Here is a 26,096-nt window from a genome sequence, read left to right as displayed (position 1 = left end):
AAATTAAATAAAACAATCGTCAACTTTAAATGAAACGTTGAAACACAAAGTATTTACAGGAATTCAAGACTTTACTGCAAATACCGTCCAAAGTTGTTAGGAATTTAACTTTGTGCAGCTCAGAAAAGGAAATTCAATTGAGATTCTCCCCAAAATAAGAGTGAAACTTTACCTCCAGGGTGAGGTGTCCTCCACAGGGGGTACCAGGGTGTGGCTCTGGAAGACAGGGGACTCCAGGTGAGGCCGGAGGTGGTCGGAGCACATGGAGGCTCCACACACCAGGCAGGTCTTCACCGCAGGGAGAGAGCCCTGGCTGGGGCAATAGTGGCAGGGTAGGAAGGTCTCCCTAGAGGTTTGACGAGCCAGGCTGGGGGACAGGTTGGTACGTCCAGGGGACAGGTTGTTGGCAGCACGGGTAGGAGAGGTGGAGGTGCCGATTGGACCAGATCTGTTGGAGATCTCTGGAAGAGGCTCCCGCTCAGCTTCAACAGGCTTCTCCTTCGTAGGGGTGACTAAACGTAAATGGGTTGTTATGGTCGTTTCAGCAGGATTCTTGGCGGGTGTGTACGGATCTCTTGCAGGGGGTGGAGGTGGGTCCAGCTCAACGGTGGTGATTCTTCTTGGCGATGTGTTGGTCATGTGACCTGCTGCTGCTTCAGGTGATTTTCTAGGGTCATTCAGTGGTTCTCTTGTAAGAGGTTCTGTTGCAGCAGGGGGTTCGTCCAGCTCAATGGGTGGGTCTCTCCTAGGGGACCTAGACCTATCACGTGTCAGGTCCGGACCTCTGACGGCGACGGACGCAGTACTAGGCGGTTTGGTTGCTAAGGAGAATGGTGCTGCTGGCACCTCCTCCTCACTGGACAACTCGACGTCAGACGACGTGTTCTGATTGGCTGAAGAGGAGGAAGAGGATGTGGCGGGTCTCTTACGGTCACCAGACCGTCCCCTGGAGTGGGAGGAAGAGGAGCTGCCAATCGCTTGTCTCTTGTTGTCGTGAAGATGGCCTCCTGGGACAGGAGAACTGGCTGGTCTCTTCCCTAACAGACGCTTGGATTGAGAGATGGAGGCTCTCTTCCCAAGGGTCCAGCCCGCTGAATTTATCTCAATGACATCCTCTTCATTGGCTCTGCCTTCTATACCCAACACAACATACATAACACAAATAAATTAGTAGTGATTAGGCCTACTTAGGTTACATCAAAAGGACACAAACCTAGCTAAATCTAATTGTATTTGTCACAGCACAGAATACAACAGGTGTAGACTTTAAGCGAAATGCTTGCTTTACAAGCCCTTCCCAATGATGCAGAAATACAAAATGATGGGAAATATCATAAATATCATATTATTTTAAGATAGAATAAGGTCGATTGATTTTAAGGCAAGTCAATGGACTTCAGTAGACCTGTGTCGTTACTCGTGTGCGTCAGTCAATATAGCGTAATATTGTTGTTAATGTTTCTATCATAGCCAAGTCATCACCACCATATTAAAACAATGTGTTAACGATGTGTTATTGTTTTAAACTGTAGGCCTAGTACCATAACACAGGTACATCTTCCCCAGCAGTAGCCTAACTTTGGAAATGTTCGTTCCCATGACTAGTCAGCGAACCTGGGGTGTATTTATTACGTCTTGGAACGGGAAACCGTTGACCGTTTATGAACCAAACAGCAAACGGAATGAAGCGTGGAGGGACCTATCAGAATTGGTCCAATATTAAATTCTCGTTTTCGTTGCAAAAGGTTTTCCGTTTGAAATAAACGGTTTGTGTTGCAAAACGTTTTGTAACAGACTCGGCGTAATGAATAAACCCCTGTATCGTTGTCCCCAGCCTAATTGCGCATGGGCAGAAGTGTCTGGTGAATTCGGGAAGTTACCTGTGGCTGAGCTGGTGCGTGTATGTGCAGGCGCTTCATGTCGCCACGGACTTGCGGTAGTGTCTCTCTTGAACCCCACCGGTAATGTCTTGTACTCCTCCTTGCACTCGGGGCAGTAGTATGGACCGGTGGGCGAACCACTCCATAACTCCTGTATACAGCAGTAGCAGAAAATATGTTTGCATCTCAGCGCAGTCGGATTCCGACATATACCGTGGCACAAAGGACACACCGAGGGCTCGCAGTCCGGGGTCGGCAACGACTGACCCATTTTGCCCAGTAAAAAACGATATTTGTTACGTTTTTTTGTCAACAACACGATAGGCTCGACCTCCAGGGGCCTGTTGCACAAAAGTAGAATTAAGACATCCGGGATAAATGGCTCAGCTGAGCTCAATGAAGCCAAAACATGTGCGTCCAGGCTTAATTGGTTGCACAAAGACCAAGCCAGGATGAGCAGACACGGATTCATTAAACCAGGTGAAACCAATCCTGGATAGGTGCGCGCTCACGGCTCACTCAAATAGACCCCGCCACAGATCACAGATTAACTGATTTACCATGGCAACTAGAGCCGCGTACTTTTCCCCGTCGGAAGCACAAATCCTCATGGAGGCATACGAGGAGGTAAAAGATATAATTAAAAAGAAAGGCAACACCGCCACAGTGATAAAGCAAAGAGAAAAAGCGTGGCAAAGTATTGCAGACCGCCTGAATGCGTAAGTAGTGCACAATTACACACTCACCGCTCCGCTGAAACATCACAATTACAATTCAAATATTTAATTCACATCTCCAAAAATGCAGTTGTACTGTAATTATGAAACGGTTAATTTTTTTTATTGAAATGCACTGCAGATATGAGTGAAATTGTGTAAAGTAACTCCATCACACTGTATAAAGCTATGATAAAATTTTTGATATTTTTACTGAAAACAAGACAAAAATACCAAGTAATTTTTTGCAGTGTGACTCCATTAAGTGTGTGTGTGTGTGTGTGTGTGTGTGTGTGTGTGTGTAGATTAAACATGAACGGGCCAAAACGGACATGGCAGCAGGTCAAAATCAAATACAAGAACATTCTGCAGAATGGTATGGTCCCTGACTAATATTTAACAAAGCACAAGCATATATTGTACCCAGAAGGTGCCTGCTCACACATTGTCTGTACTGTTTTAGCAGTGAAAAAGAATACCCACAGACAAGGCACGGGTGGTGGGTCACCAAAGGCTGACCTTACCCCAGCAGAGGACATGGCCTTGGAGCTAAATAAAGGCAGGCCCGTCTTAGAGGGGATCCCTGGGGGGAAAGAGACGAGCATAGGTTCCTCCCAAGATGCCACCCGCTTCATTCAAGGTATGTCCTTCCATCTCTACATGGGATACAACCACATTCATATTGAATCAATTTGGACTGTCTGACTTTGGTTTACCTATTGCCTTGCAGTGTCTGGCAGCACTGTGTTCCTGTTAGAGCCACCAGCACAAGCACCAGACGATGCTGATCCAGTGAGTACTCCATCAAAGGCATACTGTAGGCCTGGCATGTCTTGTCTACTAGCTTCAATATGAATCCGATTAAATGTGATAGGGTGAAGGCCCCAGTGCAGCAGCAACAGCACATGATGGAGACGATGATGAGGAGGAGACCATCTCTCTGGATTCCAGAAGGCATGAGGTATCATGTTAAGACTGTGAAAGTACTATTTACTCTACAATGGTGAGGAGTCCTCATCAAAATCAAAAAATCTAATTTCTTTTACAGGACCCAGATGCTATACAGTGGGAAAACCAGCCTGGCAACATAGTGCGTATTAATAAAAGGACACCACATCCTGCCAAATTCCAGCTGCGCTAATTGTATTGTGTTCACAGAGCTCACAAGCTATCAGAAAGTTGTATGGCAACCACCTCCGGTGCCAAATAGAACTGGCAGACATAGACATTCAGTACAAGAAGAAAAAGATGGAAAATCTTGCACTGGAGTTCGAAATAAAAAAGAGGACAATTAGGAAACTGGACCTTGAAATAAAAAAAACTTGAGAGGGAGGTGAGATATGCCTTCAATGTACACTGTATGCTAACTGTAACACAAATGTATTAATCATTATTTTTCTTTCCTCCCCCAGCTCCAAGAAGATGACACAGCTCAAAATAAAAATTAGGTATATTCTCGTAAAGTCAAGTGAGCCATGACATATGAGCTCTTATTGTGAGCACACAGGACGGTGGCATCTTTCTAAGGTTTTTTTTATTTTCCCAGCAATCAGTACAACCAAGTCATCGTTATAAGGCATCGCCCTCTTTTGCCCACCCCCCCCAGCACCAGGTGTGGCCACTAGCCTATATGAAGGCCCAAAATTGTGTGTTCCTTTCTGCTCTGACAATGGCATGCCCATTCGTGCGAGATGTGGTGGATGAAGAAGCACTTGTGCTGAGGAGAGCCTTCAGGTGAGAAAGGGTCTTCAGGGACCGGTTGGACCCACTGGCCTTCCCTGATGACCATCTATATGAAAGATACAGGTTTTCTGCAGATGGCATCAGGTATCTATGCAGACTACTGGGTCCCAGGATTAAGCACCGCACTGCACGGAGCCATGCACTGAGTGTGGAGCAAATGGTTTGTGTGGCCTTGCGCTTTTTTGCTAGTGGAGCCTTCCTGTACTCAGTGGGGGATGCAGAACAGCTGAACAAGGCCACAATTTGCCGCACAATAAGGAGTGTGTGTCTGGCTATCAAAGCATTAGCAGATGTCTTCATCTCCTTCCCTGGCCACAGAAGACTCTGTGACATCAAAGAGGAGTTCTATAGGATTGCAGGTAAGAGGATCTACAAATTACAGGACAACTGTTAACACATAGTAGGATACTCATTACTTTGTGTGACAGGTTTCCCCAATGTCATTGGTGCAGTGGACTGCACACACATAAGGATAAAAGCCCCCTCAGGTGCCCATGAGGCCGATTTTGTGAATAGGAAATCCTTTCACAGCATTAATGTTCAGGTGAACATAACTTTTTGATATTGTCCATTGACGAACACTCTGCATTGCCAGTGATGTGCATTGATTGGTGTAATATTCCTCATCTTATGATTTCAGATGGTCTGCAATGCTGACTGTGTGATCAGCAATGTTGTGGCAAAATGGCCTGGCTCAGTCCATGACTCCAGAATCTTTCGGGCCTCTGAAATCTATCAGTGCCTATCACAAGGTAAGCCACACAACCCCTATTTATAACCATCATGGCTGTGTCAAGAATATCACTGTGTTTATGAGGTAGTAATGATGAGATTTTGTGTTGACAGGTGAATTCTCTGGTGTGTTGCTGGGAGACAGGGGGTATGGCTGCCAGCCTTTTCTCCTGACACCTTTCACAGACCCCCAGGAAGCACAGCAGGCCTACAACCATGCCCATGCCAGGACCAGGGCCAGAGTTGAAATGACCTTTGGCCTCCTGAAGGCACGCTTTCACTGCCTTCACAAATTAAGGGTCAGCCCTGTTAGGGCATGTGATATTACTGTGGCTTGTGCTGTCCTCCACAATGTGGCCTGCCTGAGGAAGGAGAGGGCCCCCAGAGTGCCACCAGCCATGGACTGGGACAATCCGGCAATCTTCCCTGATGACGACAGTGGTCGGCTGCTGAGGGACCAATATGTGTTGAATTATTTTAGTTAGTATGTGTGCTTTCAATTTTGGTTAAATATGTCCTGCGGTGGCAGAGGAATTTGGGTTTTTTTGGGTTCGTTTTTTGACGAATTTGGCCTCTTATGATGTTTGTGCGGTATACTGTGTGTAATACAAGGCTGCAGGGAGGCTACTGCATCCATTCATTTGTCTGTTCAGTTGATGTGTATGGATTTGTCCTGCATTTATTTTAGTGTGCAGACATGCAGGGTGTGTTATACACATTCAAAGGTCTGTATATGTATCATTTTGTATAATATGCTTAGATTCTGTGCTTTCCATCTTGTAGAGTCACTGTGACTTCAGTTTTGAAAGGAGCTGATGGTTTACCTGCTTTGTTTTGTCCTTATTCAATAAAGGAACATAATGTTACACATTGTGTTTTTATATTCATATGGAATGTGTATTTGTTTATATGACAGAGTACTAGGGCCACACTGAAGAAAAAGGATAAAGTCATAAATTTATGAGGCTGGTTCTTTCTGCAGAAAAGCTACATATTGTTTTTACAGTTTTGATACTTATGACAATGTGATACTTAATATTCTGGCACATCAGCATGTCTTTGTTTATGAAACCATACTGAAGTACAATTTCACGAAATGCCCCACATCTGTCATTTTAACAACTGTCCTCCTTTAAAACAACTGGTTACAATATTATGACTTGTGTTTTTTTCCCCTCTGTGGCCCTAATATTCTAGCATTTTATATATAGCCTTATAGTCTATGGGAAACTGTAAATTATCTAATGATAGCAACATCATCTAAAAATCATTTTTTATCCAAAATCATTGAAATTAATGATCACAAACGTTTAAATAACAGTGGGTCTAGTTATATGTGATAACAATGTATAGTGAGCAGTGAAATAACTATTGGTTTCCATTTGTGGTGACTGCTGACTGACATTAGGGATGAGATTAAATAGATCCTGGAATTTAGCCTGGTCTGGAGCAGGCTAGCTCCACAGAATAAATCTCCATGGTAATTTATACCATAACATATCCTCCTGCCCCCTATCCATCTTTAGTGCAACCGGATTACGGATCAATTGAGCCAGGATCACCAAGATATCCTGGCTTAATCCCTTATCCTAGTTTTGTGCAACAGGCCCCAGGAAACGAAACCGTAAAATTAGGAGGAGCCAAGTGTTTGAATTACGTCCCCAGTGTAGTCCTGCACACTGCGCCCCACTCTTAAAGGTACAGGAAAACAATGTCTCCTCTGACCCAAATACATGTAGCTCGTTAGGTCGACAGATCAAACTACGCAGAGGTCTGCACTAGTGTCATCATTTGAAGAAAACATACACACGAGGAAAAAGCATGCGTACCTGTTGCCCTACCCGGCAGTTTCAGGATGGCTGTGATTGTAAGGTACCCAAGGGGTTAAAATCATACTGGCCTCTCACCATTTTAACATAGATTGTGTAAATTAATCTCTGAACATAGGTCTACTCTAACCTTTCAATTATTTCTTCATCTGGTTTACTAAACAATTCCAATACGTGTTCTGTGTTTCATTCATAGTTTAAATTCTCCAAAGTGGCCTGGGCTTCTGGAGCTCAGACGTGCAGTAGTACGTGTAGAAACAGATAGGTCGCGTTTTGAAGTGTCTGTCCTATAGCAGGCCACGTTTTGAAGTGTCTATCCAATAGCAGGCCACGTTTTGAAGTGTCTGTCCTATAGCAGGCCACGTTTTGAAGTGTCTTGTCCAATAGCAGGCCACGTTTTGAAGTGTCTGTCCTATATAGCAGGCCACGTTTTGAAGTGTCTGTCCTATAGCAGGCCACGTTTTGAAGTGTCTATCCAATAGCAGGCCACGTTTTGAAGTGTCTTGTCCTATAGCAGGCCACGTTTTGAAGTGTCTTGTCCTATAGCAGGCCACGTTTTGAAGTGTCTGTCCTATATAGCAGGCCACGTTTTGAAGTGTCTGTCCTATAGCAGGCCACGTTTTGAAGTGTCTGTCCTATAGCAGGCCACGTTTTGAAGTGTCTGTCCTATAGCAGGCCACGTTTTGAAGTGTCTGTCCTATAGCAGGCCACGTTTTGAGGTGTCTGTCCTATAGCAGGCCACGTTTTGAAGTGTCTGTCCTATAGCAGGCCACGTCGTGAAGTGTCTGTCCTATAGCAGGCCACGTCGTGAAGTGTCTGTCCTATAGCAGGCCACGTCGTGAAGTGTCTGTCCTATAGCAGGCCACGTCGTGAAGTGTCTGTCCTATAGCAGGTCTCGTTTTGAAGTGTCTGTCCTATAGCAGGCCACGTTTTGAAGTGTCTGTCCTATAGCAGGTCGTGTTTTGAAGTGTCTGTCCTATAGCAGGCCACGTTTTGAAGTGTCTGTCCTATAGCAGGCCGTGTTTTGAAGTGTCTGTCCTATAGCAGGCCACGTTTTGAAGTGTCTATCCAATAGCAGGCCACGTTTTGAAGTGTCTGTCCTATAGCAGGCCACGTTTTGAAGTGTCTGTCCTATAGCAGGCCACGTTTTGAAGTGTCTATCCAATAGCAGGCCACGTTTTGAAGTGTCTTGTCCTATAGCAGGCCACGTTTTGAAGTGTCTGTCCTATAGCAGGCCGTGTTTTGAAGTGTCTGTCCTATAGCAGGCCACGTTTTGAAGTGTCTATCCAATAGCAGGCCACGTTTTGAAGTGTCTGTCCTATAGCAGGCCACGTCGTGAAGTGTCTGTTCTATAGCAGGTCTCGTTTTGAAGTGTCTGTCCTATAGCAGGCCACGTTTTGAAGTGTCTGTCCTATAGCAGGTCGTGTTTTGAAGTGTCTGTCCTATAGCAGGCCACGTTTTGAAGTGTCTGTCCTATAGCAGGCCGTGTTTTGAAGTGTCTGTCCTATAGCAGGCCACGTTTTGAAGTGTCTATCCAATAGCAGGCCACGTTTTGAAGTGTCTGTCCTATAGCAGGCCACGTTTTGAAGTGTCTGTCCTATAGCAGGCCACGTTTTGAAGTGTCTGTCCTATAGCAGGCCACGTTTTGAAGTGTCTGTCCTATAGCAGGCCACGTTTTGAAGTGTCTTGTCCAATAGCAGGCCACGTTTTGAAGTGTCTGTCCTATAGCAGGCCACGTTTTGAAGTGTCTGTCCTATAGCAGGCCACGTTTTGAAGTGTCTATCCAATAGCAGGCCACGTTTTGAAGTGTCTTGTCCTATAGCAGGCCACGTTTTGAAGTGTCTTGTCCTATAGCAGGCCACGTTTTGAAGTGTCTGTCCTATATAGCAGGCCACGTTTTGAAGTGTCTGTCCTATAGCAGGCCACGTTTTGAAGTGTCTGTCCTATAGCAGGCCACGTTTTGAAGTGTCTGTCCTATAGCAGGCCACGTTTTGAAGTGTCTATCCAATAGCAGGCCACGTTTTGAAGTGTCTTGTCCTATAGCAGGCCACGTTTTGAAGTGTCTTGTCCTATAGCAGGCCACGTTTTGAAGTGTCTGTCCTATATAGCAGGCCACGTTTTGAAGTGTCTGTCCTATAGCAGGCCACGTTTTGAAGTGTCTGTCCTATAGCAGGCCACGTTTTGAAGTGTCTGTCCTATAGCAGGCCACGTTTTGAAGTGTCTGTCCTATAGCAGGCCACGTTTTGAAGTGTCTGTCCTATAGCAGGCCACGTTTTGAAGTGTCTGTCCTATAGCAGGCCACGTCGTGAAGTGTCTGTCCTATAGCAGGCCACGTCGTGAAGTGTCTGTCCTATAGCAGGCCACGTCGTGAAGTGTCTGTCCTATAGCAGGCCACGTCGTGAAGTGTCTGTCCTATAGCAGGTCTCGTTTTGAAGTGTCTGTCCTATAGCAGGCCACGTTTTGAAGTGTCTGTCCTATAGCAGGTCGTGTTTTGAAGTGTCTGTCCTATAGCAGGCCACGTTTTGAAGTGTCTGTCCTATAGCAGGCCACGTTTTGAAGTGTCTGTCCTATAGCAGGCCACGTTTTGAAGTGTCTATCCAATAGCAGGCCACGTTTTGAAGTGTCTGTCCTATAGCAGGCCACGTCGTGAAGTGTCTGTCCTATAGCAGGTCTCGTTTTGAAGTGTCTGTCCTATAGCAGGCCACGTTTTTTAGTGTCTGTCCTATAGCAGGTCGTGTTTTGAAGTGTCTGTCCTATAGCAGGCCACGTTTTGAAGTGTCTGTCCTATAGCAGGCCGTGTTTTGAAGTGTCTGTCCTATAGCAGGCCACGTTTTGAAGTGTCTATCCAATAGCAGGCCACGTTTTGAAGTGTCTGTCCTATAGCAGGCCACGTTTTGAAGTGTCTGTCCTATAGCAGGCCACGTTTTGAAGTGTCTGTCCTATAGCAGGCCACGTTTTGAAGTGTCTGTCCTATAGCAGGCCACGTTTTGAAGTGTCTTGTCCAATAGCAGGCCACGTTTTGAAGTGTCTGTCCTATAGCAGGCCACGTTTTGAAGTGTCTGTCCTATAGCAGGCCACGTTTTGAAGTGTCTATCCAATAGCAGGCCACGTTTTGAAGTGTCTTGTCCTATAGCAGGCCACGTTTTGAAGTGTCTGTCCTATATAGCAGGCCACGTTTTGAAGTGTCTGTCCTATAGCAGGCCACGTTTTGAAGTGTCTGTCCTATAGCAGGCCACGTTTTGAAGTGTCTGTCCTATAGCAGGCCACGTTTTGAAGTGTCTGTCCTATAGCAGGCCACGTTTTGAAGTGTCTGTCCTATAGCAGGCCACGTTTTGAAGTGTCTGTCCTATAGCAGGCCGTGTTTTGAAGTGTCTGTCCTATAGCAGGCCACATTTTGAAGTGTCTATCCAATAGCAGGCCACGTTTTGAAGTGTCTGTCCTATAGCAGGCCACGTCGTGAAGTGTCTGTCCTATAGCAGGTCTCGTTTTGAAGTGTCTGTCCTATAGCAGGCCACGTTTTGAAGTGTCTGTCCTATAGCAGGTCGTGTTTTGAAGTGTCTGTCCTATAGCAGGCCACGTTTTGAAGTGTCTGTCCTATAGCAGGCCGTGTTTTGAAGTGTCTGTCCTATAGCAGGCCACGTTTTGAAGTGTCTATCCAATAGCAGGCCACGTTTTGAAGTGTCTGTCCTATAGCAGGCCACGTTTTGAAGTGTCTGTCCTATAGCAGGCCACGTTTTGAAGTGTCTGTCCTATAGCAGGCCACGTTTTGAAGTGTCTGTCCTATAGCAGGCCACGTTTTGAAGTGTCTTGTCCAATAGCAGGCCACGTTTTGAAGTGTCTGTCCTATAGCAGGCCTCGTTTTGAAGTGTCTGTCCTATAGCAGGCCACGTTTTGAAGTGTCTATCCAATAGCAGGCCACGTTTTGAAGTGTCTTGTCCTATAGCAGGCCACGTTTTGAAGTGTCTTGTCCTATAGCAGGCCACGTTTTGAAGTGTCTGTCCTATATAGCAGGCCACGTTTTGAAGTGTCTGTCCTATAGCAGGCCACGTTTTGAAGTGTCTGTCCTATAGCAGGCCACGTTTTGAAGTGTCTGTCCTATAGCAGGCCACGTTTTGAAGTGTCTGTCCTATAGCAGGCCACGTTTTGAAGTGTCTGTCCTATAGCAGGCCACGTCGTGAAGTGTCTGTCCTATAGCAGGCCACGTCGTGAAGTGTCTGTCCTATAGCAGGCCACGTCGTGAAGTGTCTGTCCTATAGCAGGCCACGTCGTGAAGTGTCTGTCCTATAGCAGGCCACGTCGTGAAGTGTCTGTCCTATAGCAGGCCACGTCGTGAAGTGTCTGTCCTATAGCAGGCCACGTCGTGAAGTGTCTGTCCTATAGCAGGTCTCGTTTTGAAGTGTCTGTCCTATAGCAGGCCACGTTTTGAAGTGTCTGTCCTATAGCAGGTCGTGTTTTGAAGTGTCTGTCCTATAGCAGGCCACGTTTTGAAGTGTCTGTCCTATAGCAGGCCGTGTTTTGAAGTGTCTGTCCTATAGCAGGCCACGTTTTGAAGTGTCTATCCAATAGCAGGCCACGTTTTGAAGTGTCTGTCCTATAGCAGGCCACGTCGTGAAGTGTCTGTCCTATAGCAGGCCACGTTTTGAAGTGTCTGTCCTATAGCAGGCCGTGTTTTGAAGTGTCTGTCCTATAGCAGGCCACGTTTTGAAGTGTCTATCCAATAGCAGGCCACGTTTTGAAGTGTCTGTCCTATAGCAGGCCACGTTTTGAAGTGTCTATCCAATAGCAGGCCACGTTTTGAAGTGTCTGTCCTATAGCAGGCCGTGTTTTGAAGTGTCTGTCCTATAGCAGGCCCCGTTTTGAAGTGTCTGTCCTATAGCAGGCCACGTCGTGAAGTGTCTGTCCTATAGCAGGCCACGTTTTGAAGTGTCTGTCCTATAGCAGGTCGCGTTTTGAAGTGTCTGTCCTATAGCAGGCCACGTTGTGAAGTGTCTGTCCTATAGCAGGCCACGTTGTGAAGTGTCTGTCCTATAGCAGGCCACGTTTTGAAGTGTCTATCCAATAGCAGGTCGCGTTTTGAAGTGTCTGTCCTATAGCAGGTCGCGTTTTGAAGTGTCTGTCCTATAGCAGGCCGTGTTTTGAAGTGTCTGTCCTATAGCAGGCCCCGTTTTGAAGTGTCTGTCCTATAGCAGGCCCCGTTTTGAAGTGTCTGTCCTATAGCAGGCCGTGTTTTGAAGTGTCTGTCCTATAGCAGGCCCCGTTTTGAAGTGTGTGTCCTATAGCAGGCCGTGTTTTGAAGTGTCTGTCCAATAGCAGGTCGCGTTTTGAAGTGTCTGTCCTATAGCAGGTCGCGTTTTGAAGTGTCTGTCCTATAGCAGGCCGTGTTTTGAAGTGTCTGTCCTATAGCAGGCCCCGTTTTGAAGTGTCTGTCCTATAGCAGGCCTCGTTTTGAAGTGTCTGTCCTATAGCAGGCCACGTTTTGAAGTGTCTGTCCTATAGCAGGCCGTGTTTTGAAGTGTCTGTCCTATAGCAGGCCCCGTTTTGAAGTGTCTGTCCTATAGCAGGCCACGTTTTGAAGTGTCTGTCCTATAGCAGGCCCCGTTTTGAAGTGTCTGTCCTATAGCAGGCCGTGTTTTGAAGTGTCTGTCCTATAGCAGGCCCCGTTTTGAAGTGTCTGTCCTATAGCAGGCCGTGTTTTGAAGTGTCTGTCCAATAGCAGGTCGCGTTTTGAAGTGTCTGTCCTATAGCAGGTCGCGTTTTGAAGTGTCTGTCCTATAGCAGGCCGTGTTTTGAAGTGTCTGTCCTATAGCAGGCCCCGTTTTGAAGTGTCTGTCCTATAGCAGGCCACGTTTTGAAGTGTCTGTCCTATAGCAGGTCGCGTTTTGAAGTGTCTGTCCTATAGCAGGCCGTGTTTTGAAGTGTCTGTCCTATAGCAGGTCGCGTTTTGAAGTGTCTGTCCTATAGCAGGCCGTGTTTTGAAGTGTCTGTCCTATAGCAGGCCCCGTTTTGAAGTGTCTGTCCTATAGCAGGCCCCGTTTTGAAGTGTCTGTCCTATAGCAGGCCTCATTTTGAAGTGTCTGTCCTATAGCAGGCCACGTTTTGAAGTGTCTGTCACGGACACTTTTTTTTTTTTTCTAAAACAGTTTATATGCAGAGTTGTGTCTTGTTGCCCTCTTATTGGCTAGAATGGACCCACCCACCCACCATCCTGTCTCAGCCTCCAGTATTTATGCTGCAGTAGTTTATGTGTCGGGGGGCTAGGGTCAGTTTGTTATATCTGGAGTACTTCTCCTCTCCTATTCGGTGTCCTGTGTGAATCTAAGTGTGCGTTCTCTAATTCTCTCCTTCTCTCTTTCTTTCTCTCTCGGAGGACCTGAGCCCTAGGACCATGCCCCAGGACTACCTGACATGATGACTCCTTGCTGTCCCCAGTCCACCTGACCGTGCTGCTGCTCCAGTTTCAACTGTTCTGCCTTATTATTATTCGACCATGCTGGTCATTTATGAACATTTGAACATCTTGGCCATGTTCTGTTATAATCTCCACCCGGCACAGCCAGAAGAGGACTGGCCACCCCACATAGCCTGGTTCCTCTCTAGGTTTCTTCCTAGGTTTTGGCCTTTCTAGGGAGTTTTTCCTAGCCACCGTGCTTCTACACCTGCATTGCTTGCTGTTTGGGGTTTTAGGCTGGGTTTCTGTACAGCACTTTGAGATATCAGCAGATGTACGAAGGGCTATATATATAAATTTGATTTGATTTGACCTGATCTTGCCTCCTCCCGACCGCCTTCCATGTTTTAAGACACGTTATTTTAGTGGTGTGACACACTGGTCTGGACAGGAGGCCTTTTGTAAAAAAGGCAGCATTTGCTCAGAATTGGAGCCGACACATTGGTTGGTTCTCTCAACAACAACAACAGGACTTTGTGTTAGCCAGACTAACTCATAGGTGAGTCCCATACTGGCATGTTAAGTCAGGGAGCATTAATAAAGTGTTATAATGGCAGAGGGTTTCAACCACACCACCTCTTACAAATTGGATCTGACAGAACATTGTAACGACCCTGGGTTTATAAGCGAGGATATCGGACTCTGCCGCCCGAGCATTTCTTTTGCGTCACAGTCGATAGCGCGCTGGACTTCGGGCTAGAAGGTCGAGGGTTCGAGACCTGCTCCCTGCCTGTTTCATTACAATGTGAATGTTCTAAATATAAAACAAGGAAAGAAGACACCCCATGCTGAAATGTACAGAACCTGGTATTCCCAGGCAGTCAGCCGGCCAAGTACTAAACAAGCCCAACCCTGCTTAGCAGCCGAGGTCGGGCGGTTTCAGGCTAGTATGGCCGTAAGCAAAGGAGTAACTCTTTCTACACGATAAAAAGTTGATGAGTCCCTGGAATGAACCTCTTCCAATTCCTCTCTGTTTAACTTTTATTTCACCTTTATTTAACTCGGCAAGTCAGTTAAGAACAAATTCTTATTTACAATGACGGCCTACCAGAAGGTTAAAGGCCTCCTGCAGGGACGGGGGCTGGGATAAATATAAATCTAGGACAAAACACACATGACAAGAGAGACAACACAACACTACATAAAGAGAGACCAAAGATAACATAGCATGACAGAAACACATGACAACACAGCATGGTAGCAGCACATCATGGCAGAAACACATGACAACACAGCATGGTAGCAGCACATCATGGCAGAAACACATGACAACACAGCATGGTAGCAACACAACATGGTAGCAACACAACATGGCAGCACAACATGGTAGCAACACAACATTGCAGCAACACAACATGGTAGCAGCACAAAACAGGGTGCCAACATTGGGCAAATGACAACAGCACAAAGGACAAGAAGGTAGAGACAACAAAACATCACGCAAATTGAAATGTCTTTCAATATTGGCTTTACAGAAATATTTAAATAGAGATTGACAGCTTCTAGTGTAAAAAAAAAAAAAGCATGTAGAGGTCTAATTTTTATCATAAGTACACTTCAACTGTGAGAAACGGAATCTAAAACAATCCAGAATATCACATTGTATGATTTTGAAGTAATTAATTAGCATTTTATTGCATGACATAAGTATTTGATACATCAGAAAAGCAGAACTTAATATTTGGTACAGAAGCCTTTGTTTGCAATTACAGAGATCATATGTTTCCTGTAGTTCTTGACCAAGTTTGCACACACTGCAGCAGGGATTTTGGCCCACTCCTCCATACAGACTCCTCCACTCCTCCAGATCCTTCAGGTTTCGGGGCTGTCGCTGGGCAATACGGACTTTCAGCTCCCTCCAAAGATTTTCTATTGGGTTCAGGTCTGGAGACTGGCTAGGCCACTCCAGGACCTTGAGATGCTTCTTACGGAGCCGCTCCTTAGTTGCCCTGGCTGTGTGTTTCGGGTCGTTGTCATGCTGGAAGACACAGCCATGACCCATCTTCAATGCTCTTACTGAGGGAAGGAGGTTGTTGGCCAAGATCTCGCGATACATGGCCCCATCCATCCTCCCCTCAATACAGTGCAGTCGTCCTGTCCCCTTTGCAGAAAAGCATCCCCAAAGAATGATGTTTCCACCTCCATGCTTCACGGTTGGGATGATGTTCTTGGGGTTGTACTCATCCTTCTTCATCCAAACACGGCGAGTGGAGTTTAGACCAAAAATATATATTTTTGTCTCATCAGACCACATGACCTTCTCCCATTCCTGCTCTGGATCATCCAGATGGACATTGGCAAACTTCAGACGGGCCTGGACATGCGCTGGCTTGAGCAGGGGGACCTTGCGTGTGCTGCAGGATTTTAATCCATGACTGCATAGTGTGTTACTGATGGTTTTCTTTGAGACTGTGGTCCCAGCTCTGACCAGGTCCTGCCGTGTAGTTTGGGGCTGATCCCTCACTTTCCTCATGATCGTTGATGCCCCACTAGGTGAGATCTTGCATGGAGCCCCAGACCGAGGGTGATTGACCGTCATCTTGAACTTCTTCCATTTTTCTAATAATTGCGCCAACAGTTGTTGCCTTCTCACCAAGCTGCTTGCCTATTGTCCTGTAGCCCATCCCAGCCTTGTGCAGGTCTACAATTTAACCCTGATGTCCTTACACAGCTATCTGGTCTTGGCCATTGTGGAGAGGTTAGAGTCTGTTTGATTGAGTGTGTGGACAGGTGTCTTTTATACAGGTAACAAGTTCAAACAGGTGCAGTTAATACAGGTAATGAGTGGAGAACAGGAGGGCTTCTTAAAGGAAAACTAACAGGTCTGTGAGAGCCGGAATTCTTACTGGTTGGTAGGTGATCAAATACTTATGTCATGCAATAAAATGCAAATGAATTACTTAAAAATCATACAATGTGATTTTCTGGATTTTTGTTTTAGATTCTGTCTTTCACAGTTGAAGTGTACAAAGCATGTAGAGGCCTGTAATTTTTTTAAAGTAGGAAAACCTGAAAAATCGTCAGTGTATCAAATACTTGTTCTCCCCACTGTACATCAGATAACATGGACTGCCACTCATACAGGTAAAGACACCAGTACATAACTTACACACATTACAGAGTTAATACTGTATATTGTTATTGTGTATATATTTCCAATCAGCCATTTTATTTTTTTAACAACTTTATTACTTAGCTATTTGTGGATATTTTTGTTTAGGAGAGCTTGCAAGTAATCATTTCACTGTACCGTTTACACCCTGTATCCTGTGCACGTGACAAATAAATGTTGATTTGATGATCAACTCACCATTCATATCAGCTGTCATAGTCAATAGAATAGGTGACTGACTTGACCAACACTATCTAGTCATCATTGACATTGACTATTTTCATTTTTGGAAAAATAACGTTCCCGTAGTAAACGGGATATTTTGTCAGGACAAGATGCTAGAATATGCATATAATTGACAGCTTAGGATAGAAAACACTCTAAAGTTTCCAAAACTGTAAAAATATTGTCTGTGAGTAAAACAGAACTGATGTTGCAGGCGAAAGCCTGAGAAAAATCCAATCCGGAAGTGCCTCATGTTTTGAAAGCGCTGCGTTCCAATGCGTCCGTCCGTATTGAGCAGTGAATGGGCTATCAACCAGATTACTTTTTCTCCGTATTCACCAAGGTGTCTACAGCATTGTGACGTAGTTTTACGCATTTAGCGGCTACATTGCGCAAGTGGTCACCTGATGCTGCCAGAGTGACTCTCGGGTAAAATACAGAGGTAGCCATTACTCCAATCTGTCCTACTGAAAAACGAATTGTCCCGGTGGATATATTATCGAATAGATATTTGAAAAACATCTTGAGGATTGATTATAAACAACGTTTGCCATGTTTCTGTCGATATTATGGAGCTAATTTGTAATATTTTTCGGTGTTTTCAGTGACCGCAATTGCCGGGCGATTTCTCAGCCAAACGTGAAGAAAAAACGGAGCTATTTCTCCTACAAAAATAATATTTTTGGAAAAAAGGAACATTTTCTATCTAACTGGGAGTCTCCTTAGTGAAAACATCCGAAGCTCATCAAAGGTAAACGATTTAATTTGATTGCTTTTCTGATTTCCGTGACCAAGTTACCTGCTGCTAGCTGGACAAAATGCTATGCTAGGCTATCGATAAACTTACACAAATGCGTGTCTATCTTTGGCTGTAAAGAATATTCTGAAAATCTGAGATGACCGGGTGATTAACAAAAGGCTAAGCTGTGTCTCAATATATTTCACTTGTGATTTTCATGAATATGAATATTTTCTAGGGAAATGTATGTCCGTTGCGTTATGCTAATTAGTGTCAGTCGATAATTACTCTCCCTCTTGTGGGATGGGGAGTCACTAGTTAACTACCTCAAATGTAATATCCATCATGATTCTAATAAAAGAACCACCCGGTTAACTTGGTCTACTTTTCCTTTACAACGGCAGGGGGTGCACCTTTCCTGGAGGTACTGCAATACCAGGTCGATGCGTGGAGTGGACGGAGCAAGCCCCTATTCCATCTCCCTATTCCAAAAATCCCTTTAATATATGGTCTACATTTTGAAAATCCATTTACTGTTTTGCAACAGCTCTGTGTCTTATGGACTCTGTTCTAAAAACTTGACAACCTTGTTCCAAGAAAAATGCTTGTAGACGATTGAGAAACTGTAATAGGTTGTTTCCGGATTTAAATAGTACAAGAGTACAGTACCATGAGGGACAAAAATGCTGACAGCACCTGGTATTCCCAGGCAGTCTCCCATCCAAGGACTAACCAGGCCTGACCTTGCTTAGCTTCTGAGACCGGGTGTATTGTATTGTAATGTTTATATGATGCACGTAAACACTTCACTGTACCGTTTACACCCTGTATCCTGTGCATGTGACGAATAAACGTTGATGTGATGATCAACTCACCATTCATATCAGCTATCATAGTCAATATACAGTGGGGCAAAAAAGTATTTTGTCCGCCACCAATTGTGCAAGTTCTCCCACTTAAAAAGATGAGAGAGGCCTGTAATTTTCATCACAGGTACACTTCAACTATGACAGACAAAATGAGAGAGAAAAAATCCAGAAAATCACATTGTAGGATTTTTTAATGAATTTATTTGCAAATTATGGTGGAAAATAAGTGGGAGAACTTGCACAATTGGTGGCTGACTAAATACTTTTTTGCCTCACTGTATCTCTGCAGTTTTCTTCTCTTTGCCAAAATTCATCATCAAAATTCATCATCTTATTCGACTAGTAGTTGGGGTTTCTGAAATGTTTATTGCTTGCCAACATTTTACTCCCTCATCTATGTTTAATGTAACACACATACATCAATTATTCCTTTCGGGTTGCCTATTCTGACGTGACGTTTGTAGTATAGAAAGTATTTGACTCAGATATGTGCCACAGAAAGTATTTGACTCTAGCCACAAAATGAAGTAAATTAGAAGTGGGGGGAGAATTTCTGCCAAAATACTTGGAACCATTTCCCTGTTTGACCGCTAGGTGTTATGGGTATTATGACTCATACTGTGGTACTCTATTGTAGGCTGTGTGTAGCAGTTAGTGGTTATGATATGAAGGTTTGGCTTGGTAAGGTATTTTTTCGCCTGGTCACAGACAGCTTATGTGTTGTGCACTGAAGTCCACAAGTGAAGGTTAAAGGTGAGAGGAGGAGAGCACGTAGGTGCCAGAAGGAATTATCCCACGATCAAAGGGATCGTGCTGTTTTGAAAATTATCTGTGTTTGCGTGTGATCAGGGGTGTGTATTCATTCCGTTGATTCTGTTGAAAAACGTTTCTTAAAGCGAAAGCAAACGGAACCAAACGGGGATAAACATACCTGAATTTGTCCAATGGAAACTCTCATTTGCAAATGTTGGACTAATGATTACACTCTAGATCAGCTAGATGAAGGCAAGATTGAACAAGGCGGTATTGAATGTGTCAATAATGTCTGTCATCTTGATTACTCAAAAGTCTCTCAACCTGTGTTCACCTACATTGTAAACTTTCATTCATAGGCTAGGTTGTAGCAACCTCATGATGGGTACAAGGACAGTATCATGTAGTAGCCTAAACCTAACTTTCAGGATGAATCAAACCAGTGTAGTTTTTATTCATCAATATAAAGTATTTTCTGCGTAATGGCAATTTAAGTGCATGATATGAAGTTTGCTGTAGTGACCGACTAAGCTTAATTGTAAAAGTATGCCTCAACAGAGCCATGTTTACAAAAGTGTATTATGCTGAGCACACATTTAGTTAGGCAGCCAGGACCATAGGCCGGGACCACTCCGTAGGACGCATTGTCGGTCTAGCTCTCACTGCAGTCCAGTGCCATGGACATCTTTGAAGTTTGGCCTCTAGTAATTTAGGAGGGCAACTTTATAAAGGCCTCCCTACAATGACCTTATCATGCAAGGCTCTACAGACAGATTTAAAAATACACAGGCTATTTTTGCGTTGATGGTGTATGTATTGAAGTCAACTGGGGAGGCAAATAGCCTAGTAAGAGCATTGGGCCAGTAACTGAGAGGTTGCTGGATCAAATCCCTGAGCTGACAAGGTACAAATCTATTGTTCTGCCCCCTGAACAAGGCAGTTAATCCACTGTTCCTAGGCCGTCATTGAAAATAAGAATTTGTTCTGAATTGACTTGCCTAGTTAAATATATTTTTAAAGTGGTTCAACATTCAAATGCGTTTTGATTGACCACATAGGAGAGGCGACGGTCGGTGGAAGTCTGGCGCCACCAAGTGGACAATTATTTTAGTTCCCTTGTGGCATCGACGCTTCCTGAGATATTATATAAAAGATAACATGTTATGTCAATATTAATTATTTCTCCAACCCCTATTTGCTAGATTATTATTCCAATTTAGCTGTAAAACTGGTTTGAACTCAATAAGGATTTGTCTCGTTTCAGATTGGAGGGCGGATGTCCACGTCATTTTGGAACCTACCAATGTGTTACATTGTAACAGTGAAAAGTGTCTTTTCCCGACGTTGATCAACTCCCAGTCTATGCCACCATTTTATTTAAATAGCATCATCTTTGATATTTGTTGTAAAGTGTACAGCGCTCATTTAGGTGTAACCTTTACCGGATTTAACGTGTCTGAGAACGGCACCTTCCTCCCGAAAGCATTGCGGTATCGCTTCTCGGCCTTTTGGCTAAGATCAAGAGCAGGATCGACTGCATTTTCTCGCGGGATCCTCAGTGGTGCGATGTCGTCATCGGCCACGTCACAGTCAGCGGCTGCTGGACTAAAGAATACGCTTCGTTTTAATTGGACAGGAAAGGAAAATTTGATGGAGAGAGTTCGTTTTGGAAAGGAAGTGCTGTTTGGACCTCTACGCCTGACAGCAGACGATGTGCACTGCCTGCAACAGAACACACCCGAGAAGTTCTACGATGTGTCGTTCTACACCATCACCCGGCTGGAGGAAGTAAAGGGGCTCTTTCGTGCGAACGCGACAGCACCCTCCCTCGTGGATTTTAAAGTTGAGTCCATGTGCAGGCACAATATGAGGGTGCTAACGGTGCATATGTTCAACCCCTGGGTCACTGAAGAAACGTTAGTGTGCTATCTCAGCCGGTATGTGACCATCTTGCCAGGAGTGAGAGACATTAAGGACGCCCTAGGCATCTGGACAGGGAAGAGGCAGTTTCGTGTGCTGCTAAAGGAAGACGAGAGCGGCCATGATGGATACCGCCATCCTCCTGCTTCGTTTTCCATCGGTGCTGATAGGGGCTACCTCATGTATGCTGGGCAGCCTCGTTTCTGCAGGAAGTGTAGCACGTACGGGCACCTCGCGGATGCCTGCACACAGACAAGGTGCAGAAACTGTGGAATTATTGGACACACAATGAGGGATTGCACCGTGCCAAAGCGCTGCAGTCTGTGTAACTCAGAGGACCACCTGTTCCGTCACTGCCCGAAGGCAGTCCCCTCTTACGCCAGAGCGGTGAGCGGGAAAAGAGCGGAAGGCGGGAAAAGACCAGATGAGGGAGAAGGCATGGAACTACGCGCCATTGAGGAGGTTGTGGATGAGATAGTGATGGAGAGAGAACTGCGAGAGTCAGAGGAGAGCGGGAGTGAGACGCCATCATCATCTCACGAGGAGAGAGGAGAAGAGGACAGAAGTTGGAATAAGCAAGTGGAGGAGGAGAAGGGAAAGCCCACCGCGCCCGAGGCAACCGAGAGCTGGACAACGGTGAGAGAGAGGAGAAAGTGCGCGGTGAAAAGGAAGCAGATGAGCCCTGTTTCCCCACTCATCCACATGGAGGTGACGGAGAAGTCTGCTTTGGGTGGGAATCGCTTCAGTTGTTTCGAAAGCGGGAAGTCTGAGGAGAAAAGCGAGGGAAACCTGGGCAGCGCAGAGGAGACTCTGCTATCCCTGTCAGGCGCGGGCTCCATCGAGAGCAGCGGTCTGGCACCCAGTGGGGTTCCAGCACCCACGCAGATGGAGGGGGAGCATGAGGAGGAGGACAGTGTTTTCCCGACCCCTATCTTGGTGGACAGTCCTCCGACTGGAGACCATCGTTTCCCAAACAGGCCGCCAAATGAGTTAAAGTACTTAAAGTGAGTTTGGAAAATAATGTCAAAAAAGAAAATAATACAATTTGAAATAGATAAGGGGGGCATTGCATCAGTAAAACAGAGATGGAAAGGGATTTACCCGTCATTGTAAATGTGTTTATAACCGATATATAGTTGTATTACATAGGTACAATTGAAATGTAAACTAAGCCTTTGTAGATATTTGATATACACAGTTTTATCCAGAGTGCATTTTGGCATATGTATATATATGTATATATTTTTATATATAGAATTGTTTGTATTGTTTTTGGAGATTGTTGGAGGCATGTTAATCTTGAATATAGGCCAATAATACTGCTCAGGTTCTGCAGAACAGCACTTTTTTTTAGGAGTTTTGATATTCTTATATTGTTACGGTACTTGTTGATACTGTTTGTAAGTATCCATGTTATGTACAACGTTATGCACTGAATTTGTATTTGAATGTGAAATGAAAATAAAAATTATTTTTCCAAAAAAAAAAAAATCTGTTCTTATCAGTGAGGGATTTTAACGTGCTAAACGTGTATGGTTTTAACGATAAACATGACCGGTGTGCACTTTTAGAGGACCTGCAGTCCCACATGCTAGGGAGGGATCCTCTAGTGGTGGGTGGGGATTTTAATTGTGTTTTAAGCAGAGCAGACAGGAGAGGGGCAGGAGGGGATTTTAAGGTAGACAGGTCAAGTGTTTTATTGCAAGTGCTGTGCAGGGATTTTAAACTGACTGACTGTTTTAAAACCCTGCATCCAAGAGAGGAGGGCTTCACCTGGACCAGTGGTGATGGCACCAGAGCCTCTCGCATTGATTATCTGTTTACCCGGGACTGTCCCCCAACTGATGCTAGAATAACCCCTGCTTTCTTCTCAGACCACGTAATGCTGACGTGCACCCTTTCACTATCTTCGGGTGTGACTGTGGGAAGAGGGCCCTGGAAACTGAACTGCTCCCTTCTAGAAGATGATAGAGTAGTTAGTCAGTACAGAGAGCAGTTCAGCCAGTGGCAGACGCTACAGGACTTCTTTGACACGCGAGCACAGTGGTGGGAAATGGTGAAGGAAAGGACAAGGACCTTCTTTAGAGAGATAGGAAAGGAAAAAAGCAGAGAAAAAGATAGACGCATGGTGGGACTGCAAAAGCGACTGGAAAGGTATTTTAACCTATGCCAACAGGGCCTTGATTTTAACCAAGAAATTAAAGAAGTAAAGAAGGAAATGGCACTTTTAGCAGAACAGAGAAGCAAGGGGGTTATTTTAAGAAGCAAGGAAAGGGAATTAGAAGAGGGGGAGAAGTGCACTAGGTACTTTTTTAAGAAAATAATTAGTAAGGGTAGGATTATGACAGGATTGAGAAACAAGGACGGGGTTTTAAAAACAGACACAGAGGGAATAAAGGAAGTGGTCGAGGACTTTTATGGGGAACTGTTTGGGGTAAAAGATGTGTGCGAGGGAACAATGGGGGACCTTTTAACATACATCGACAAGACCTTACCCAATACAGACGACCTGAAAAAAGACCTGACGAGGACAGAAATCGACCAAGGACTGAAACGTTTTAAGAGAGGTAAATCACCGGGGGAGGACGGCCTCCCTTTGGAGTTTTATCTGACCTTTTGGGATGTTTTAGCCGACGAACTTCTGACTGTTTTTACTGATTTCGAACACCTCGACAGACTACCCGACAGTTTTAGAGTGGGGATCGTGACTCTTTTACATAAGAAAAACGACAGGACGGACCTGAAAAACTGGAGACCGATTACCCTTTTAAACTTTGATTGTAAACTTTTTACCAAGGTTTTAACACTCAGAATGTCTTCTGTTTTAGGGGAGGTGATCCACCCGGACCAAACCTGTGCCGTGCCCGGAAGGAAGATCACGGACAGCCTGATACTGATCCGAGATGCCATCTGTTATGCGAGAGACAGAAACATGCGGCTTGTAGTCCTAAATTTAGATTTTGAAAAAGCCTTTGATCGGGTCTCGCACCAGTACCTCTTTAAGGTACTGCAAAAAATGGGTTTCCCGGACAGGTTCTTAGCTTGGGTGGGACTGCTGTACGGGGACATCACCAGCAAAATCCTTGTAAATGGGCATCTGTCAAAAGCAGTGGGAGTACACTGCGGCGTCCGTCAGGGCTGTCCGTTATCTCCCCTTCTGTTCGTGGCCTGTATTGAACCACTGGCACAGGTCTTGAGAAGGGACCAAGGGATCAGTGGGGTGGGTATCCCGGGGAGTGGGGGGATGACCGCCAAGTGCGTCTTTTACATGGACGACGTCAACATTTTATGTACCGACCTTTTATCCGTCGACAGGACTCTGGACAGGACTGACTGGTACGGACGAGCCTCTGGGGCGAGACTGAACAGAGACAAGACAGAGGCCCAATTCTTCGGACCGTGGGCAGACCCAGACTTGACCAGACTACCTCTGACAGTTAAACTGACGGACATAAGGGTACTGGGGGTAAAGTTTGACCGGGGGGGAGGAGGAAGCGGTAACTGGAGCGGAATCCTGGGGACGGTAAGACAGAGACTGGGTTTTTGGGGACTACGACAGCTGACTTTTGAGGGCAAGGTTTTAATCATTAAAGCTGTGATTTTACCTGTGCTTTTATTAATCAGTTCTGTTTTTATCCCCCCTCGAAGGAGCATTTTAGACCTGGAGCGGACGCTGTTTTACTTCCTGTGGGGAGGCAAGTGGGAGAGGCTGAGGAGGGAGGTGGTCAAGAGGCCCAGGTCCAAGGGGGGGAAAGGCTTGCCTGACCTCTACTTGTTCCTGGGCAGCCGCTACACAGCGTTACATCTGACTCTTGCCACCTCCCCGGTCAACAACAAGACCCAGGCCCTCGCACGGTTCTGGCTGGGATCTTACCTCAGGACTCTGAGGCTGATCCCAGTCGACCTGCGAGCCCCAGTCTCTTTCCTGCTACCCCCGCACTACGCCCAGCTCCAGAAGTTTTTAAGACATTTTAAACTGGAAAAAGAAACAGTCACGGTTTTAACAAAACACCGCTCTCTTCTCTCTCTTGTGCAGGATCGGGAACCAGTGTGTCCAGTGCGCGGGCTCGCTATAGGTGAGCCCACAACGGTTTGGCGCAACGTGGCCCATCCTGCTCTCCTGAATCGGCATCGGGACCTGTCCTGGATGGTCGCCCACGAGATCCTCCCGGTCAGGGCCGTTATGCACTCACGGGGCATGGCGAGGACATCCGCGTGCCCCCGACCAGGCTGCGGCCAAGAAGAGTCGGTGAGGCACATGCTCTGGGAGTGCAGAGCCGCCAGGGACCTGTGGAAGGAAGCAGGCCCCCTGATCACCTCGTGTCTGCCAGCAGGGGAGGACCTAACACCTCAGCTCGTGCTGTATGGGGTGGGCCGAAGGCCCATTCCATCGAAGGCCTTCACCAAGCTCTGGCCCACCCTCACGTGCCTGAAGGAAGCACTGTGGTCCTCCCGTAACCTGCTGGTAGCGAAAAACGTAGAGACCACCCCCCAGGCAGTGGCCATGGTAGCCACGGAAGCCCTGGGGTGGTACGGAAGGAAGGGGGCCTCGACCCCAGGCGAAGGGTCCCCCACAACACCCTAGGTCCCGGCGGCCACGGCCTGACAGCGCTGCGGCGCCTAGGGCGATGCGCCTAGGGGAGGGATCTCCTCTGGGCCCCGAAGGACGGGACGATGATCTATTCAGAAGAGCAGGATGAGGTGAGCTTGATAAAGACTCACCCCCCCTCCTGTACAAGGGACTGAAGACAGCCTTTTAACAAAGTGACTTTTTAACATGGTTTTTCATGTCTTAAAAATGTTTTACCTTTGTTAGATCATTAGTACACATTTTAAATGGCTTTACAGATTTGATGTTTTTACAAGGAAAGTACTTTTATCCATGGTTGTTTTCATTGGTTTTAACAACATGTACTTTTTAACAAATTTAAATGTAACTTTCAAATGCTGTGTTTTATGCTTTGCTGCCGTTTTTATGTGTATCAATGATGTAAAAAATGTATGAGCTGTTTTTAAAGGAAATGTGTCAATAAAACTTTTCCAAAAGAAAAAATCTGTTCTTATCAGTGAGGGATTTTAACGTGCTAAACGTGTATGGTTTTAACGATAAACATGACCGGTGTGCACTTT

The 26,096-nt window shown here is 45.6% G+C and overlaps 2 protein-coding genes, 1 long non-coding RNA gene and 1 pseudogene across 9 annotated transcripts in view; 2 read left to right on the top strand and 2 right to left on the bottom strand.

Moving 5' to 3' along the window:
• The window catches only part of LOC118943884 (uncharacterized), a 42,642-nt gene extending 40,427 nt beyond the window's left edge, over nucleotides 1-2,215 (bottom strand). For all 3 annotated transcript variants that reach the window (XR_005039209.2, XM_090213414.1, XM_090213405.1), the window contains exons 1-2: nucleotides 1,881-2,215; nucleotides 173-1,133 (exon numbers count right to left, since the gene is read on the bottom strand). Coding sequence is in view for 2 of the 3 variants with exons in the window: in XM_090213414.1 (XP_090069540.1) it covers nucleotides 173-1,133; nucleotides 1,881-2,151 (1,232 nt within the window). In the remaining variant the exon portion in view is untranslated. The remainder of the gene's footprint in view (nucleotides 1-172; nucleotides 1,134-1,880) is intronic.
• On the top strand, nucleotides 1,893-3,659 carry LOC149985316 (uncharacterized). Its single transcript, XR_016490107.1, has 3 exons — nucleotides 1,893-2,972; nucleotides 3,060-3,236; nucleotides 3,327-3,659. It is a non-coding gene; the product is annotated as an uncharacterized LOC149985316 (long non-coding RNA).
• Nucleotides 3,660-6,687: 3,028 nt separating this feature from the next.
• Nucleotides 6,688-26,096, top strand: part of LOC118943862 (uncharacterized) — a 42,790-nt gene continuing 23,381 nt past the window's right edge. For 2 of the 5 annotated variants that reach the window (XR_016490087.1, XR_016490092.1), the window contains exons 1-2: nucleotides 6,688-6,938; nucleotides 13,268-17,436. Coding sequence is in view for 1 of the 5 variants with exons in the window: in XM_036960208.2 (XP_036816103.1) it covers nucleotides 20,409-21,974 (1,566 nt within the window). In the remaining 4 variants the exon portion in view is untranslated. Of the gene's footprint in view, nucleotides 6,939-13,267; nucleotides 17,437-17,828; nucleotides 18,304-20,310; nucleotides 22,458-25,002; nucleotides 26,020-26,096 lie in introns of those variants that run through there. The other 3 variants (XR_016490088.1, XR_016490091.1, XM_036960208.2) reach the window with 3 other exon arrangements.
• On the bottom strand, nucleotides 17,827-18,040 carry LOC118944206 (U2 spliceosomal RNA; annotated as a pseudogene).

The sequence above is a fragment of the Oncorhynchus mykiss genome, chromosome 2 (assembly GCF_057628025.1).
Source record: "Oncorhynchus mykiss isolate SJ-2025 chromosome 2, ASM5762802v1, whole genome shotgun sequence".
NCBI classification, from domain to species: domain Eukaryota; kingdom Metazoa; phylum Chordata; class Actinopteri; order Salmoniformes; family Salmonidae; genus Oncorhynchus; species Oncorhynchus mykiss.
This window is presented reverse-complemented; position numbering and strand designations above follow the sequence as displayed.